This window comes from Plutella xylostella, chromosome 23 (assembly GCF_932276165.1).
Source record: "Plutella xylostella chromosome 23, ilPluXylo3.1, whole genome shotgun sequence".
NCBI lineage: Eukaryota > Metazoa > Arthropoda > Insecta > Lepidoptera > Plutellidae > Plutella > Plutella xylostella.
This window is the reverse complement of record NC_064003.1, coordinates 453098-468738: the sequence shown is the minus strand read 5'-3', so window position 1 is coordinate 468738 and position 15641 is coordinate 453098. Positions and strand designations below refer to the sequence as shown.

Sequence of the window (15641 nt, the reverse complement as noted above, 5' to 3'; positions counted from 1 at the left end):
TTTGTGCGAAACTGATGCAAGGTCAACAGCCGGTAGGGTTATTCTAATTTCAAAGACTGTTCGATTGTACCATGCAGAGTTAGATTTTTTTCTGTGTAAAAAAATAATAAATAAGCAATAGCATTTGGTTACTAAATTCTGGCGTATCCTGAATGCTTAGTTCTCATACCGAAAACATTGAAATTGGTGCATTAATGCATAAATTATTTTAATCTTTAAAAAATCCTTATTGTTTTCGAATCAGACTGCGTAAAATTCTCGACATTTTATCATTTGTTGTTGTATATCCAACAAACATTACTTAATGATATGCATTTGAGGAAGCAAACAAGTACTTAGTAAGTACCTACTTGTACCTACCTGCCTACCAATAACGCTATTTCGGGGTTCTTCTGAAGGATCATTATTATTATTGGAAATGTGGTAATTTGTCATAGAAAAGGTCACCTAAGACGTAGCTCTTAAAATGTACCAGCTGCAGTGCCAGAGGCCTACGACGTTAAATAGTGGACGATAAATAATTAGAATTACTATAAACAATACAATAGACAATAGAGTTTGAAAAACAGAACAATTCAAAATTCGCCATCTAAAAAAACCTTTCACAAAGAGCACTAAAAACAACAAATCAATCTTACCAAAAATAAAATTTATTGCCGGTAACGTTTACCACAATCTTTTTCATCACATTTTACACTTATCCCCTAACATTAAATCATCTAAATATTCTTGAAGAAGGCTTCCTTGGGCAGTCCCTTGGCAGACGCGCGGATGTTGTGGACGAAGGTCGTGAAGACAGTCTTGGCGAGTCTACAGAACCCGGCCTTCAGCGCCGCTTCCTTGTCCTTGGCTTCTTCGAGCTTGCTCCTGATCTCCGCCACTTGAGGGTCTGGAAGAGAAGGATTGTTAAGATATTAATTAATGAATTTTGTAAATTATTTTGAGCTTGTTATGTCTACCTATTATCCACAAATTTGTCAAATACTGGAGGGCACTGACACCTAAATCTCAAGATTTTATCTTACCTTAGGTGTCAGAGCGACTACTTTATTAGAATCCATTGCACCATTATAACATAATGTTACCTTATTTTAATAATAATTACCTAAATTAAGTGCAAATGATTATAAAAAAAAAAAAAAAAAAAAAAATTGTTAAGATAGAGGGTCAGGTGACAGGTGGAACTGAAAAGGAAAGGGATCTATGTGTAGTAGGAGATGGTGATGAGGATATTGTTTGTTTGAATGTAGGAATGAACGCAAGAGCATCAAATGTTCTATCTGTGTTATTTGTGTAATGCTCATTATTCTTTGCGGTGGACTAATCGTTGCTAGGCGCAAAAATACACTCAAGAGCAATGAAAAAGTTCCAGTGCCATATGGGACGTCAATGGACATCAATGGGCAGATGGAACATTTTCATTGCTCATATTTTACGGGGATCATACAGTCGCAGAACTCACGTCTCATAAGAACACCGATAATCCAAGACCCTAGAATCAATATCTATCTGGATACAAATTACTGGGATTCGAACCCAGGACCTACAGCTGAGCCTCTTTGTGACCCGTAAACTACGTGATTCAACAGAGTGTTATCCGAGTGATGAAGCCGGCCTAAACCACCTGTCATCGGGTTATTATTAATTAAATTGGGCGCACGATATTGAAACCGATGTCAAGAGTAACCCGCAATACCCTACTCTGCGCCCTATTCTCCCATTTAAAATTCTACGAGTAGGCACCTATTATGAGCCTTTCAGCTAATAGCGGATTGTCCAATCAAAGTCAATGTTGTCATCTAATATTTTGCAGCCCATAATGTTGCATTACCAATTGTTTAAAAAAATCTGTAATGGTAGCGTAATCAACACTGAAATATTCCTGTATAAGTTAGGTAACTAGTAACTTCCTGTTAGAGCATCATAATTAATATTTTTATTGGCTCGATTTATAGGTTTGTTTTGTAGGTAAGTACTTATAGAATTTTATTCCCGATTGATATAAAAATGACACAATAACGAATGCGTCTCTCTGTTACATAGTTATTTATTACCATTACACAATCGTGAGTACAATAACGCAATTAATCACATTTATGTAAATTGGAGTGTTAACGCATGTCCTATTAGGTCGTTTGTTTGTGACAACGAAGGCGTGAAGCAAGATGTAGGAGGCAGAATACTAATTAATAATACTGAATAATCTTTATGAAAGACATGTTCTCAAAAGGAATCCTGTTATGAATAATTTTACGGGATGATAAGTAACTCTATTACAGTGGCGGCATACGAGTACACTGTCGTATCTGAAAATGTCTGAGTTATTACTAAGTACCTATCTAATATGACGGATGATGTGAACCAAGTGTCTGATGAAATTTTCTAGACATTTTCCCGTGACGTGAATAAATTTGATCACGTATGTATCATGTATGTATTGATGTAGATATTCAATATTCGAGGGGAAACAATAGAAAATTAGGCGTAGAAAATTAATTCGTAGTATACAAGGAGGCACATCAATACTCAAACTTCAAAAGCTAGTGGTGAGTAATTACTACGGAATTTGAGAGATGGATTGGAAATCGCTAATCTATCCTAAAGTTCGCTCGCTTCCCTACTCTCTACTTTTTTTTATTCTGTTGATTACTTTTATCATGTCACTCTTCCCAGTTCCTGTTGTTATTTATTAACGTCGCAGATATGTATATGAAATGCGACAGGATAAATAAATATTATAATTATAATAATTAACATCCAAGACCCAAGTACAAAAACCAGTCTTTAAACAAATATCTGCCCCCGCCAGGAATTGAACCCTTCCGCATAGCAACCAGGGTCACTAACCACTACACCACTCGTCTACAACAAACTTACCATCATTCATAGCCTTCAGCAGTTCCTCGTTGAAGCCGCCGCTGGCCTCCACGGGGTCGCACTCGATCGTCTCTTGTTGCACGTCGTGCAAGTCAAGTGTCGGACCCCCTTGTCGTCGGTGGTGATGCCGTACGGGTACTTCACTGTCACTAGTGCCTCTGGGAATGTGTGAAATAAGTATTTGTTAAAGATTTGTTACTAAGTAAGAGCAGAAAGGACTATGAAGAGCTTTTAATCCTGGAACCTTGATAAAAAAACAGGGGATTCTATAGGTAGAGTCTTGTTTATTGAGATGCATATGCCGTTTTTTTGAGATATTTTCTTGACAATTCACCTGCACTAGACCAGCGTGGTAGACTAGGCCTAAAACTCTCCCTTAATTGGAAGGAGACCCGTGATCTAACAGTGGGGATGTGATGGTTCGTGATGAAAATGATAGTGTCTTTGAGTCATCATAATGTTTTAGCCAGACAAATTACCTAACTATCGCTAATTTTATCTTCAGTTAGGTCAATGTAGTCATCGCATTACAGTGCACCTGTCAACTTATAGTCATTGTGTGTCATTTATGTCGATGATTCGTATCAATTCTCATTATAAAGCTCACATTATGCCTCATTCACCATCAATCACATGCTGACGACGGCAGATAACTTGAGGTCTTTGACTTCGTTATTTATGTTCATTGGATTACGAGTCATCGCGGGGTCAACAATTGATTAATGTCTTTCAATATTGCACATTATTGTTACAAGTCTGGGGTGGGCTTTGTTATTTATTTTATCTTCATTTACTGATAACGAAAATCCATAAATTTTCATTCATTTGTACATACATTTTATTTTATATTTGTGAAATAAATAATTAAACAATTGATGTGCAGATTTACCCCCTTATTCATAAAAAAGTTACTGGACGGATTAACTATTGAACTGTTCTGTCCCTCTCTAACAGAGAACAATTTGTTCTTTGACAGAGAGTGACAAAACAGTTCAATAGTTAATCCGTCCAGTAACTTTTTTATGAATAAGGGGGGAGTTTTATAGACAGTAGTAAGCTGCCAATAAAAATAACATCAAATAGTAGGCCAAAAGTAGAAATCACGACTATAAAAATAGCTTCATCGAACTTAAATGGCCGTTAATTAAAAAGGAGTCGTGGTAGTTATATAGTTGCCCCGTCTATCTAGGTGCTTATATCTGTAGCACATGGCACAGACAGAAGCCATAATATATAACATGCGTATAGAAAACATTCCCGCAAAGGCATCCGTTCCAGGCACAATACGGAATGGTGCTAACATTTAACAAAGATTTGATTATCATACTTTAGATACTGTACAACAACATACTGTGCTTTCATTGAAATATTAAGTAGATAAGTAGGCGGGGAAACGTGCACAAAGACAGAAGGCACTATTTACTTAAACTGCATTGTTTGTAAGTGCATCTGGAGCCACGTCTCAGCCGCCTCCGCTCACAGAGCAGAGTACGTGTGACGGGTCGCAAGTAGACGCCGGTTTAAACAAAACACGACGAAACGACGTCTTAGAAAATTTGCTACGATTTGCTTAGCGGTAACAAACCGGGGATGCGACTATAGAGGTAGGGAAATTCAAGGAAAGATAGCAGTGTAGCGGTTGCGAATATTTTCAGTCCAACAAACGTCATACGTACATGAGTTATTTAGTAGGAAGCACCACAAAACGTGAGGAGAAAATTATCATTTTATCATACAAGCCAAAGAATAGAACTGCAATAGTCGACTCTCAGTTCGATTCTTTGGTGAATCTGAAACGGTTCATCAACAGTCGATTGTTCCATTATTATTTAGCCCACTGAACGTTTGTGTAGTTTTTAAAGCTATATTTGCAACACTCACTGCCAGCTCCAGTGTACTTCCCGGTGAAGACCTTCCCGAGCTTCAGGTAGTCGATCTCCACGTCCGACACGTAGTCCAGCGTCGCCTCCGTCTTGATCAGAGATGTCTTGGCTGCTCTGTCGATGCTGGGAATAGAAGACAAACATTATGTTAACTTAGTGATAGTGGCTTTTGTGCATTACCTTACTTACCCCAACATTCTAGGTACTCGTATTGGGAGGTAAGTTCTAAAGATTAGAATTAGCAAGAAGGCCCTGGATCAACGACCTCAGGCAGGAAGTACGGCACCAAGATGATTAAGGCCAAGGACAGGATATTGTGGATGTGACGTTCCTTTGAAGAAGCTTGCATGTCCAATAGTGGACGTGGAGTTGATGAAGATCGTCCTACACGCCCATCGGTCCCAATACCCTCAACACAACAATCCAGTTACCAAACCACTGCACCAACCAAAAAAAAAACACTACAGCAAAAACTTACTTATACTCAGCGAGCCTCAAGTTCTTCATGCCAGTAACCGTGAGGTTGTTAAACGTGTACCCCACTCCGAAGGCCCCCAGCGTGTAGTTGATGCGGGGGATGACGTTGGGGTCGAGCGGTCGCACGTCGAAGGCCGGGATGCCCTGGGACGTGGTCCGGAGGAAGGTCTTGAGGGACTCCTTCACGCATTCCTCGTCTTCTGCGTTGCAGACTGAGGCTATGCTGCCTGGGGAGGGAAGGGATGGACATTGAGGTTGCAAGGTTGGTTTGGAGTTGGTATAAAGAGCATATTGGTGACGGGCGATTGATAGACATCATGATCATCTTTATGAATCATGAATTAAAGTAGTTACTTACATGAAGTGATTGTAAATAATAAAATAAGGACTAAATAAATATGAATGAAAATGGGAACAATGAAGGAAGGCAAAATATTTTAATCTAACAGTTTAAAACAATCTATTAGTTTAAAAAAAAATTTAAAAGAAGTAACTATGATAACCTCAATCCACTATTGCTATTGTAATGTGTCCGTCAACAAATAAGCGTTGGTATTAAATGGTAGGTATATAGATAATTTTACCTAGTAAATAAGTATAGGGGAGACCGGGGACAAAAGTAACAGCGGGTAGAAAGTAACAAAGACTCTGTGGACTTCCCCAATAGCCTTAACGCCCCAAGCGACAGCTGGTAGTCAGTATGCGATGCCCCCCGCGCATGATATCATTTTCCGCGCCCGTGCTGCGGTGCAAGGTTGATTTAGTGAGCATTTTGTGATTTTACACACCAAAAGTAAGATTTTCGGTGTTTGTTCATTTAGTGTTTATGTAGAATTAAGATGCCAAGAACCATATGACTATTTGTTCATTGATTCATTATAAGATTGTCTGTAGCATGTCATAAATTGTTTTCGAATAACACGTGCTGTTTTAAAGTTATGTCGCCTGATATTTCAAAAATGGGGATGGGTACAAAAGTAACAGCTCGCGGCAGGACAAAAGTAACGAATTACTTACGTAAGTTGGCATGTCACATTATAAATTTTTATTTTTTGTTGTTTTTATTAGATATTTGTGTCATAATATTGTATATTATGGCACAAATAAAACAACTTCTTATCAGTTAGTCAGTTTAAATGATGGATCTCATTTACAGTTTATATTAAGAAGTTTTTTTTAGTTTTATCAATAAGTCATAAGTTTTTTTTAGTTTCGATAGTTTTTTAAGAAGTTTTCTTAACTAAATAATTTGATTGTTCTTTTTGTTCTTTCTTTTGAATCGTATTTATATCATTAGGCAGAATTTATGGGTTGTTACTTTCGACCCATGCCTTGTTACTTTCGTCCTGACCATGGGGTCGAAAGTAACGATTTCCCATTTTTTTTGAGGCTTTAAAAATGCTGAAATTCGAGATGCTATAAGTAAAGTAATAATGGATATTTGTAGACTATATACGAAAGTTTTATGTGACTATATTTATTTTATCGTAAATGTTATTAATAACGAGAAATCAGACAGAAACTACGAACTGTTACTTTTGTCCCCGGTCTCCCCTACAATAATTAATGACCCGACGATAAACGGTTAACAAGTATTATTAATTATTATATAAGATACTGTACTGGACATAAACAAGTTCATTACAAGAAGTTATACCTAATACATATACCTATATAGGTATAAGTATATACTACATACTTTAGATAACACAGGTCTTCGACTTCTCAATAAAAATGCAAAAGTTTTACAAATGATTTGGTGAACCTTCGGTTTGTTTAGCGAATTAATTATCTACTGCTGAAGTGTATGTGTATGTTTATTTTCAAAGTTTTGGGTCGAAATTTAAAAACCCTTGTTTTCGAAGGTTTGAAAATGATTCAGCTATTTATAAACGCATTACCATTGCCTTTTATGGGAAGAACAAAATACTTAAGCTTACAAACTGCATAGGCAATAGCAAACTTATTAGCTATCTAAAACAAAAGATCTGTTACGTATCTCATCTGTAACGTAAGAATGTAAGAACTTAATAATGTCTCTTGCAAAATTGGTTAGTACAAAACCCAAGTTTGTTTCCCCTCTGATCCTCTATGAATTTTTACCATGAACATCATAATCTATGTGAGAAGTAGGAAAACAATGAATGTAAATACCTGCTTCAGGTTTGGCAAAAACACATCCCACTAACACAAACAAACACGGTATCACAGCCACCTTCATGATGTGAACTTCTTATGTACTTTATTATATACTTTTCCTACACTACGTCTAAACTCTAAAGTCTTGGAACAATCTAAGCGAGTATCGGAACTTCTTCCCTTATTTATACTATTCAAGATAGTTACCGGTTCTTGTTGTAAATAATTTATTAATTACGGTAAAGGTTCGTTTACACTCATCATGTGACGTCACGCGGTCATACTTAATGTACTACACTCATTTATCACATCTCATTTTTTATACTGGTTATATCCACCTAGCCACTTCTTCCACTTCTCAAGCTTTAAATTTGTGCTGTAAAACCTAAAATTCTTGAACAAAAATATATTAAAAACTTATTTGTAGTGTGGGTATTTTGAGCGTTTGTTGAAAGATTTAATTTTCCGAAATCATGTGTGCAAAACGGATACAACTAGGCAGCTATGGTAATCTCTTACCTACTTATGTAAAAATTATATTCCAAATTCATTTTTAGTTAATAATCATTTTGTCACAAGGCATATGGCGCAATAAAAGTAAACCTCTGGTTTAATCACGGGAAACAGAAATAATGCCATCGAATTTTATGATGCTATCGCTATTTCTTTTATTGGCAGTTAGTTAGATTGCCCATGGGACTTGGATAAGATTGCATGTAACTTCTGCACGATAAAAGTTTATAAGAAACTACTTAGCTACTTAAGTAACTTAATGGGTAGATGTGATTTTTATATTAAGTATGTACATATCTACATGAATCTGTGTAAGGACGTACCTATGTACGGTGGCCTGCGCCTAAAAGTATACAGGCGGAGTTTTTAAAATAGCTATCCCTGATGATGAAGGGACCAGCTACATCTGTTATAAATCCGGGGACGTGTTGTGTGTGATGTGTGTAGCAGTGGTGTTTATGTGGATGTGCTTGAGCAGCATGTGAGCTTGAGATCGCTATTTTAAAAACTCCGCCTGTATACATTTAGGCGCAGGCCACCGTACTTACGAATATTGAAGGTAAATAATATTTTAATTACTTATGTGACATCAAACACAAATGCATCACCAGCGACACCACCTATGTAGGGGAACCCGGGGTAAGATGGGGTCGCGAGGTAAGACGGGGCCCCCCACTTATATGCAAAACTATACATCCTAGGAATCTGAGTAATGAGCCAATAGAAAGGCTTAAATGATTGACCTTTAGTGCGCCAGTGACAGCAGGTGTGAGCGCATGCGTTTTTTGTGTAAGCTCAATTGTTTGTTTTTGCGTAGTGTACATGTTATTTTTGACCGGTAGAAACAACGTCACAACTCAGTAAGTAAAGCAGTGGCATTTTTGGTAATTGTGTGTTTTTATTTAAGGTTTGGTACGCTTTGTTTAAATATGTGCAAAACCACTTTAACATTGAAAGTATTTTTTTTATGAATTATTTTTATAAAAAATATAACGTGGGGCAAGACGGGGTTTTTTTGGAGGGGCAAGATAGGGTACGGATCTAGCTTGGTTAAGAATTTTATTTCTCCAACCCGATATTTGACATTGTAGAATGACTCTAAAAGGGCTACAGGGAGGTTGGCTAAAAAGACAAAGCACATACTGCCTACGAAGAAGAATAACAACGAAGATGACTATGTCTACCTCTACTGTGAGGATATCAACAGTCCTACTTTAAATCTAACTAAAACTGGGTCGGATGTCAAAGGTGCAGGCATTGGGCTCACACTGCAGGTGCTGGTGTTGACGATAAAAACACAGAAGAAGTGTTGTTTGTCTTTTTTGTGCCCAACATAGTATACTTACCCCATCTTACCCCGTACGTGGGGCAAGATGGTTTATTTCCCATTTTTTACATTTCTTAAAATAAGTCAATTTTAATGATTACTTGTTTGTCAAAAGCTGTGCCAAAGTGTTCGTCATAAAGTTCCTAATGAGCCATAAATAATTGATAACGTTATGGTTATAAATACCTGTTGTTTTTTTTATTTTCCCTTAGCGACCCCGTCTTACCCCGGGTTCCCCTAAGTACTTATTTAAAACATCGATTATGTTACTTAGAAGTTATAAGTTACTCCGTCATTGTTATCTACATATTAAATTAGTTAAGTTTTCCTGATATTTTAAAATAAAATAAAACAATGTACACGCACCCTTAGATACGGGAAAGTATTTCGCCCTCATATCTTAAAGGTCAAACACTATCATTCATGTACTTACACCAATAATAATTGACTCCTCATATCATTTTCAAGCTGTTTAGGACATACAATACATAATGTTATGTGACAATTGGTGGAACTTGAACCATCCTCCATGCATATGTAATGCATGCATATGTAACATCACTATCTAGATTTTACCGCGAAATCAAATCGCGCGCCAAAATGTTAGCGTCCCACAGCCGCCTCACCGTTTCTCGCGCAGCTTCTCTGCGCATACCGCGTCCCGCGCGCTCACTCTTCACCCCCGCGCACACCCGCTCGCGCCACCGGCCAGCGGAGCCCGCGCAGGCAGTCGGCGCCAAACCATATTCCCGGCTGGATCACGCTCGCTTGCATCCCCTTCGCGAATTATTAGTTATACGCAAAAGACTACCTCAACTGCGATTTACGTGTCTGTAGAACCTAAAATATACAGTGAACCTTGTGTATTCCCTGAGTTTGTGTTATACTTTATCACTCCCCATAGAGTTCTCATAGTGGCGCCCAACTAGTGGAGATACGTATAGTAAGTGTGTGCGCGAGTGTCTTTTGCGAAGAACAATATGGCACCGAAGAGAGGACGAGCGAGGCGTTGCAACCTCGACGACGATGACGACCGCAGCCGCACCGGTGAGATCACGGTGATGACCCGCCCCGGCGCGCCCAGCGTGCCCGCGGCGCGCGCCCCCGCCGCCTCCACCGCCGTGCGCGACCCTCCCGCCACGCCCGACGCGCCCCACGAGCACGCGGCGTGCGGCCCCCCCGCGACGCGCGCTACCCCCGCCGCGGCCGCCGCTACGCCCGACGCGCCCGCCTGTGTGACGGCGGAGCAGCTCTCCGTGCTGCTGGATACCATCGCCAAGGCCGACGAGACCAACCGCGTCCTCCTGGAGAGGATGTCGAGCGACCCCCGGACCTGCACGCCGCCCGCCCGGCGCGGGCCCGGCGCCGCGAGCCCTCCCGCGCGCGCGACCGTGTCTGACTACCAGACGCCACCGCCGGGGACGTTCGCCAAGTACACGGCGAGATTCGACGGAGCCGGCCGCAGCGCGGACCAGCTGGACGCCTTCATCGACGCGGTGCAGGTGTACAAGGAGTGCGCCAACGTGTCGGACGAGCACGCGCTGCGCGGGCTGCCCATGCTGCTGGAGGGCGACGCCGCCGTGTGGTGGCGCGGCGTGCGCGCCTCCGTCGCCGGCTGGGCCGCGGCCCTGCAGCGCCTGCGCGCCATGTACGGCACTCCACTCCCGGCCTACCAAGTGTTCCGCGCGATATTCTCTAGTGAGCAAAATGAAGTGCGGTCCGATGTGTTTATATCGCGAGTGCGCGCCCTTTTGGCACAGCTTCCGTACGAGCTATTAGAAGACACTAAGCTAGACATAATTTATGGACTGTTAAGTTACCACCTAAGAAAACGCATTCCCCGTGAAGGTGCTTCAAGCGTTGATGAGCTTATTGTTAAGTGTAGGGCGGTTGAAGAGGCGAGACGCGAGGTGCGCAATACTAATAAGTTTAACCCCTCGAATATCACTCAAAATAATGTTAACCCTTCGGCCGCGACCCATAATTATTTTAACCCGCCAAGTGCGGCGCCTTGTATAAATGTAAATAACCCCTCCATAGGCCACAATAGATTGACTGACAGACCGACATACCTACCAGTACATAATATACCGACGCCCTCCTCCTCCTCTGGCCCGAACGGCGCTACCAGAGTACGGCCGCGTTGTGCATACTGTAGGAGACTTGGTCATCATGTCGATTACTGTAGAACAAAGAAGCGCGAATCTGTAGAATCGGCCCCCGGTAACCCTCCCTTGAGTCCTCGGGGTCATGCAGTAAACAGTGGAGGCGAGCACGAGTTTTTAACCGCCGAAATACAAGGTAAGTACGACCCGCGCCCACTGGTCAACATCAAAGTTGGCGGTGCGCTCGGTGCAGCCGTGCTCGACACAGGTGCAACGCATAGCATAGCGAGCAACATGCTATATGACATCATGTGCAAGAGGGGGGTGAAATTCGAAGACACTTTCCACACCGTGTACCTGGCCGACGGATCGAGACAGCTGAAACGAACGTTGGTCGGTGCAACACAGGTAAGTATAGAAGGCAGATCTTTCGAAGTTTCATTCCTCGTGTTCCCGGACTCAAACACCCGCACGACGCTGGGGCGGGATGCCATCATCACCGCCGGCATTGTACTCAACTTAGTACATGGGGTTTGGACTTTCGGCGACGCACCCGAACGAAATTACAAATTCGAGACTTCGGTCCGGCTTCGTACAAATACCGGCCATAACATTGGTCCGCGCATGAAGGTAGGTATTCATCCACCTAGTATTACCCATCACCGGCAGACTCCTACGTGGTTCAGGCGAGTCATACCGAACCACGCCAGCGACGCCCGGCCACATACCAACCCTGTGAGGAAACACGACCCACGGGTTCGGCTCGAGCATGACCTCAGGCCTGTCCTAGTTCAGGGGGAGGCTATCAAGAACGCCTGTGCAGACCACCCCACCACCGTCGAAGGCGACGATCAGTTTAGGGGGAGGACCAGGACTACTCAGTGTGCTACTCCGAACGCGAGGGCGCTTAGTTCGGATTAGAGGGGGAGGATGTAACATCACTATCTAGATTTTACCGCGAAATCAAATCGCGCGCCAAAATGTTAGCGTCCCACGGCCGCCTCACCGTTTCTCGCGCAGCTTCTCTGCGCATACCGCGTCCCGCGCGCTCACTCTTCACCCCCGCGCACACCCGCTCGCGCCACCGGCCAGCGGAGCCCGCGCAGGCAGTCGGCGCCAAACCATATTCCCGGCTGGATCACGCTCGCTTGCATCCCCTTCGCGAATTATTAGTTATACGCAAAAGACTACCTCAACTGCTATTTACGTGTCTGTAGAACCTAAAATATACAGTGAACCTTGTGTATTCCCTGAGTTTGTGTTATACTTTATCACTCCCCATAGAGTTCTCATATATTTTAATTACTTATGTGACATCAAACACAAATGCATCACCAGCGACACCACCTATGTAAGTACTTATTTAAAACATCGATTATGTTACTTAGAAGTTATAAGTTACTCCGTCATTGTTATCTACATATTAAATTAGTTAAGTTTTCCTGATATTTTAAAATAAAATAAAACAATGTACACGCACCCTTAGATACGGGAAAGTATTTCGCCCTCATATCTTAAAGGTCAAACACTATCATTCATGTACTTACACCAATAATAATTGACTCCTCATATCATTTTCAAGCTGTTTAGGACATACAATACATAATGTTATGTGACAATTGGTGGAACTTGAACCATCCTCCATGCATCAGTTTTTAAATGGAAAACAAGCGGAAGAGACTGATTATCCGTTAGTCCAATTTCCACAGCTCCAAAATGTTTATAGGAAATGAAACGATAGCCTTTACCGTTTGGTTGTACTCGTATCAGTGAGTGTGTAAATAAGTACATGACTGACTGACTGCCTCTGTGGTCTAGTGGTAGAAGCTTCGCTTCATGACCCAGAGGTCCCGGGTTCGATTCCCGGGTGGGACCATCAATTTGTGTTTCTAAATTGTGGTTCTAAGTTTGGTTAGGACATAGAAGGCTGATCACCTGATGTCCGGAACAGTGAAACGATCCATGCTGTCGGATGGGCATGTAAAGCAGTCGGCCCTGCGCCTAGCTCTCTCCAGTCGTGCCGGTCAATCCGTCCCATTGGGTTATAAGAGTGATGGAACAGAGAGTGCTCCTGTGTACTGCGCACACACTTGGGCACTATAATCTACTCCTGCGTAGATGGCTGATCTCAATTGAGATTGGCCGCCGTGGTCGAAATTCGGCTAGGAGGACATTATTATTATTAAATAAGTACATAATTATGTTATAATCAAATAACATCGTTATTAACCGAAACCGAACGACAGGGGTACAATATTCTCTCAGTGGTAGTAGTGTGAGTTTTATTTGTCGAGACTCGAGATGTTTATATATTTCACTAACACTCCATCGAGTAAGTATTAAAATATCTTGAACTAGACTAAATATCTTGAAATAGTTGAACTAGACTTTCTTTATACTTATACGGCGCGAAGGCGGTGGCGCTAGAAATAATTGTGTTGGTTAATTCATAGACCCCGTCGCGATACGGGAAGTTGGCGCAGGTTATTAAAGTTATTATGCAAAGCCCATTCGGTTTGAGTGGCGCAAGTTTCGTTAGGCGTTTATTTATGCATATATGGGTCTTTGTAAACTTTCCCCGAACCAGCCGAGTGGTTGCGAGCAAGGACTGCTTACGATTACTTAAATATTTAAAAATATGGCATTGAGTTATGAGTTTAGTCGGGGCGGTAATGGGCGTTTTTACGCATTTTTTCTTTCTCGTCGCAATGATGTACTGACAGTGGTGTGCAATGCTCAGGGAGGTCTACTCACTAAATCGAAAAACAAACGGGCAAGAATTAAAATAATAAAATGAAAATTAAAGTAAGTAATAATAAAATAAGATAGAGCCGTGCTTCGCGTTGAGCGGTACTAAACATTGGAAAAACAAAACTGCACGACTCTATATTTTTCAATTAAGCGTGATCATTTTATGACATTTATCTCGTTCATTCGTCGATTTACAGAGTGACCTCCCAGGCGTTGGTGTACACTCAACTTTACACTAAGTTGTTTAAAATAACCCCTTGAATCATCCTAATTACCATTATGAAGAGGTGTGGTTATCTCAAGAAATAATTAACCAAAGCTCCTACCATTACATATCATACAAATTACAACAGTATAGAAATATTCCGAGGGTATGAGGCAACTTGTACGGAGAGCTCCGGCTATCTGCGGTCTTTATAGCACTTTCAGTGTTAAACTTCACTAGCTCCCAGGAAAAGATTAAATAAAATTTCTTTTCTCGAGTTAAGTTTTAATAATCTGAGGGTGTCTCGGTTTTTAAAGAAAATAAGCGACCAAAATGTCTTAGAAGTTGCACGAGATAAGTGGCGTAAGGCAATGGAGCTGCTTTTTATTGATTTTGGTTAAGTAACAATTTAGAAATAAGCTGTTTTATACAAAAAATATTGCACACGGCTATGCGACCCCAAACTAGGCAGAACCTGTAATATTTTGTACATATTAACACATTTAAACAATTGCAACAGCCCGGCAGAAATTCGAACCCAGGACATTATTAGCATTTAAGAGAACATAAATCTTTTTACAGTTTAGTCACTTTCATTTCGTCGTTACGGTAAAGTTCATGGATCAAGACATTTTGAAATCTCGACGGGTTAAATTTTTTACCACCCTTTAAAAACCTAACAAACTTCTTAAAAGTTTCAGCCAGCCGTAAAAAGTTTTTAAAGTCCACAAAACTGAACCGACTTACTGTCAACAATGTCAGGTACAATAGTGCAACTTAGTTAAAAGTGTGCTTAGGTTTACCTTACCATTCTTTAGAATTGAAAACTCCCGTATACGTAAAACTTATAAAAGTGCTATAAGAGGTACATAAATCGGCGATAAACATAGTAAAAAAAGTATTAGGTACGTCTGAAAAAGTATCAAACGCTCATTGAATGTCAAGTGGATAATTATTGGGTAATAATAATGATCCCCATTACGTTACATAACATGACTTTCATGCAACAAAAAATACGTTATCAACACAAAAAAGTAATATAAAACTTACCCTTTTCTCGCAAAAATATATCACTTGAAAGCTCGTTTGTCACTTCCACACGTTAAAAGTAAAGTTACATAATCGTATCTCAAATTTATTTTTTTGGTACAGCCCTTCGGCCTAAATATAGAAATACTTTGTACTTATTCCATTAAGTATTCATCTTATCACTGATGCTGAACCGCTTCTCTGAAGGATCCATAGAAAAACGTCTCGGCGACATACCCCAGCTGAACACTGCATGTGGGAGAAGCGATAAAAATATTTTCAATATATTTGTAATATCATTTCATAATGTTTAAACTTTCAATATTATTTTTACT

At 40.8% G+C, this 15641-nt stretch overlaps 1 protein-coding gene across 1 annotated transcript; it reads right to left on the bottom strand.

The window, feature by feature from the left end:
• Positions 1–628: 628 nt before the first annotated feature.
• Positions 629–7547, bottom strand: LOC105392916 (juvenile hormone-binding protein). The gene is made up of 5 exons (XM_048629582.1): positions 7392–7547; positions 5239–5464; positions 4759–4883; positions 2940–3035; positions 629–889 (listed from the first exon to the last, which is right to left on the bottom strand). The coding sequence occupies exons 1-5, from the start codon at positions 7456–7458 to the stop codon at positions 720–722; spliced, it is 684 nt and encodes a 227-aa protein (XP_048485539.1). The 5' UTR covers positions 7459–7547; the 3' UTR covers positions 629–719.
• Positions 7548–15641: the final 8094 nt, after the last annotated feature.

Excerpts from the sequence above, each read along its gene's own strand:
- LOC105392916 (XM_048629582.1), bottom strand. The coding sequence starts at position 7,458 with ATGAAGGTGGCTGTGATACCGTGTTTGTTTGTGTTAGTGGGATGTGTT. Across the intron at positions 4,884-5,238 it reads TTGAGGCTCGCTGAGTATAA|CATCGACAGAGCAGCCAAGA; the intron begins GTAAGTTTTTGC and ends TTCTATTCCCAG. Across the intron at positions 890-2,939 it reads GTGCAACAAGAGACGATCGA|ACCCTCAAGTGGCGGAGATC; the intron begins GTGCGACCCCGT and ends CTTCTCTTCCAG.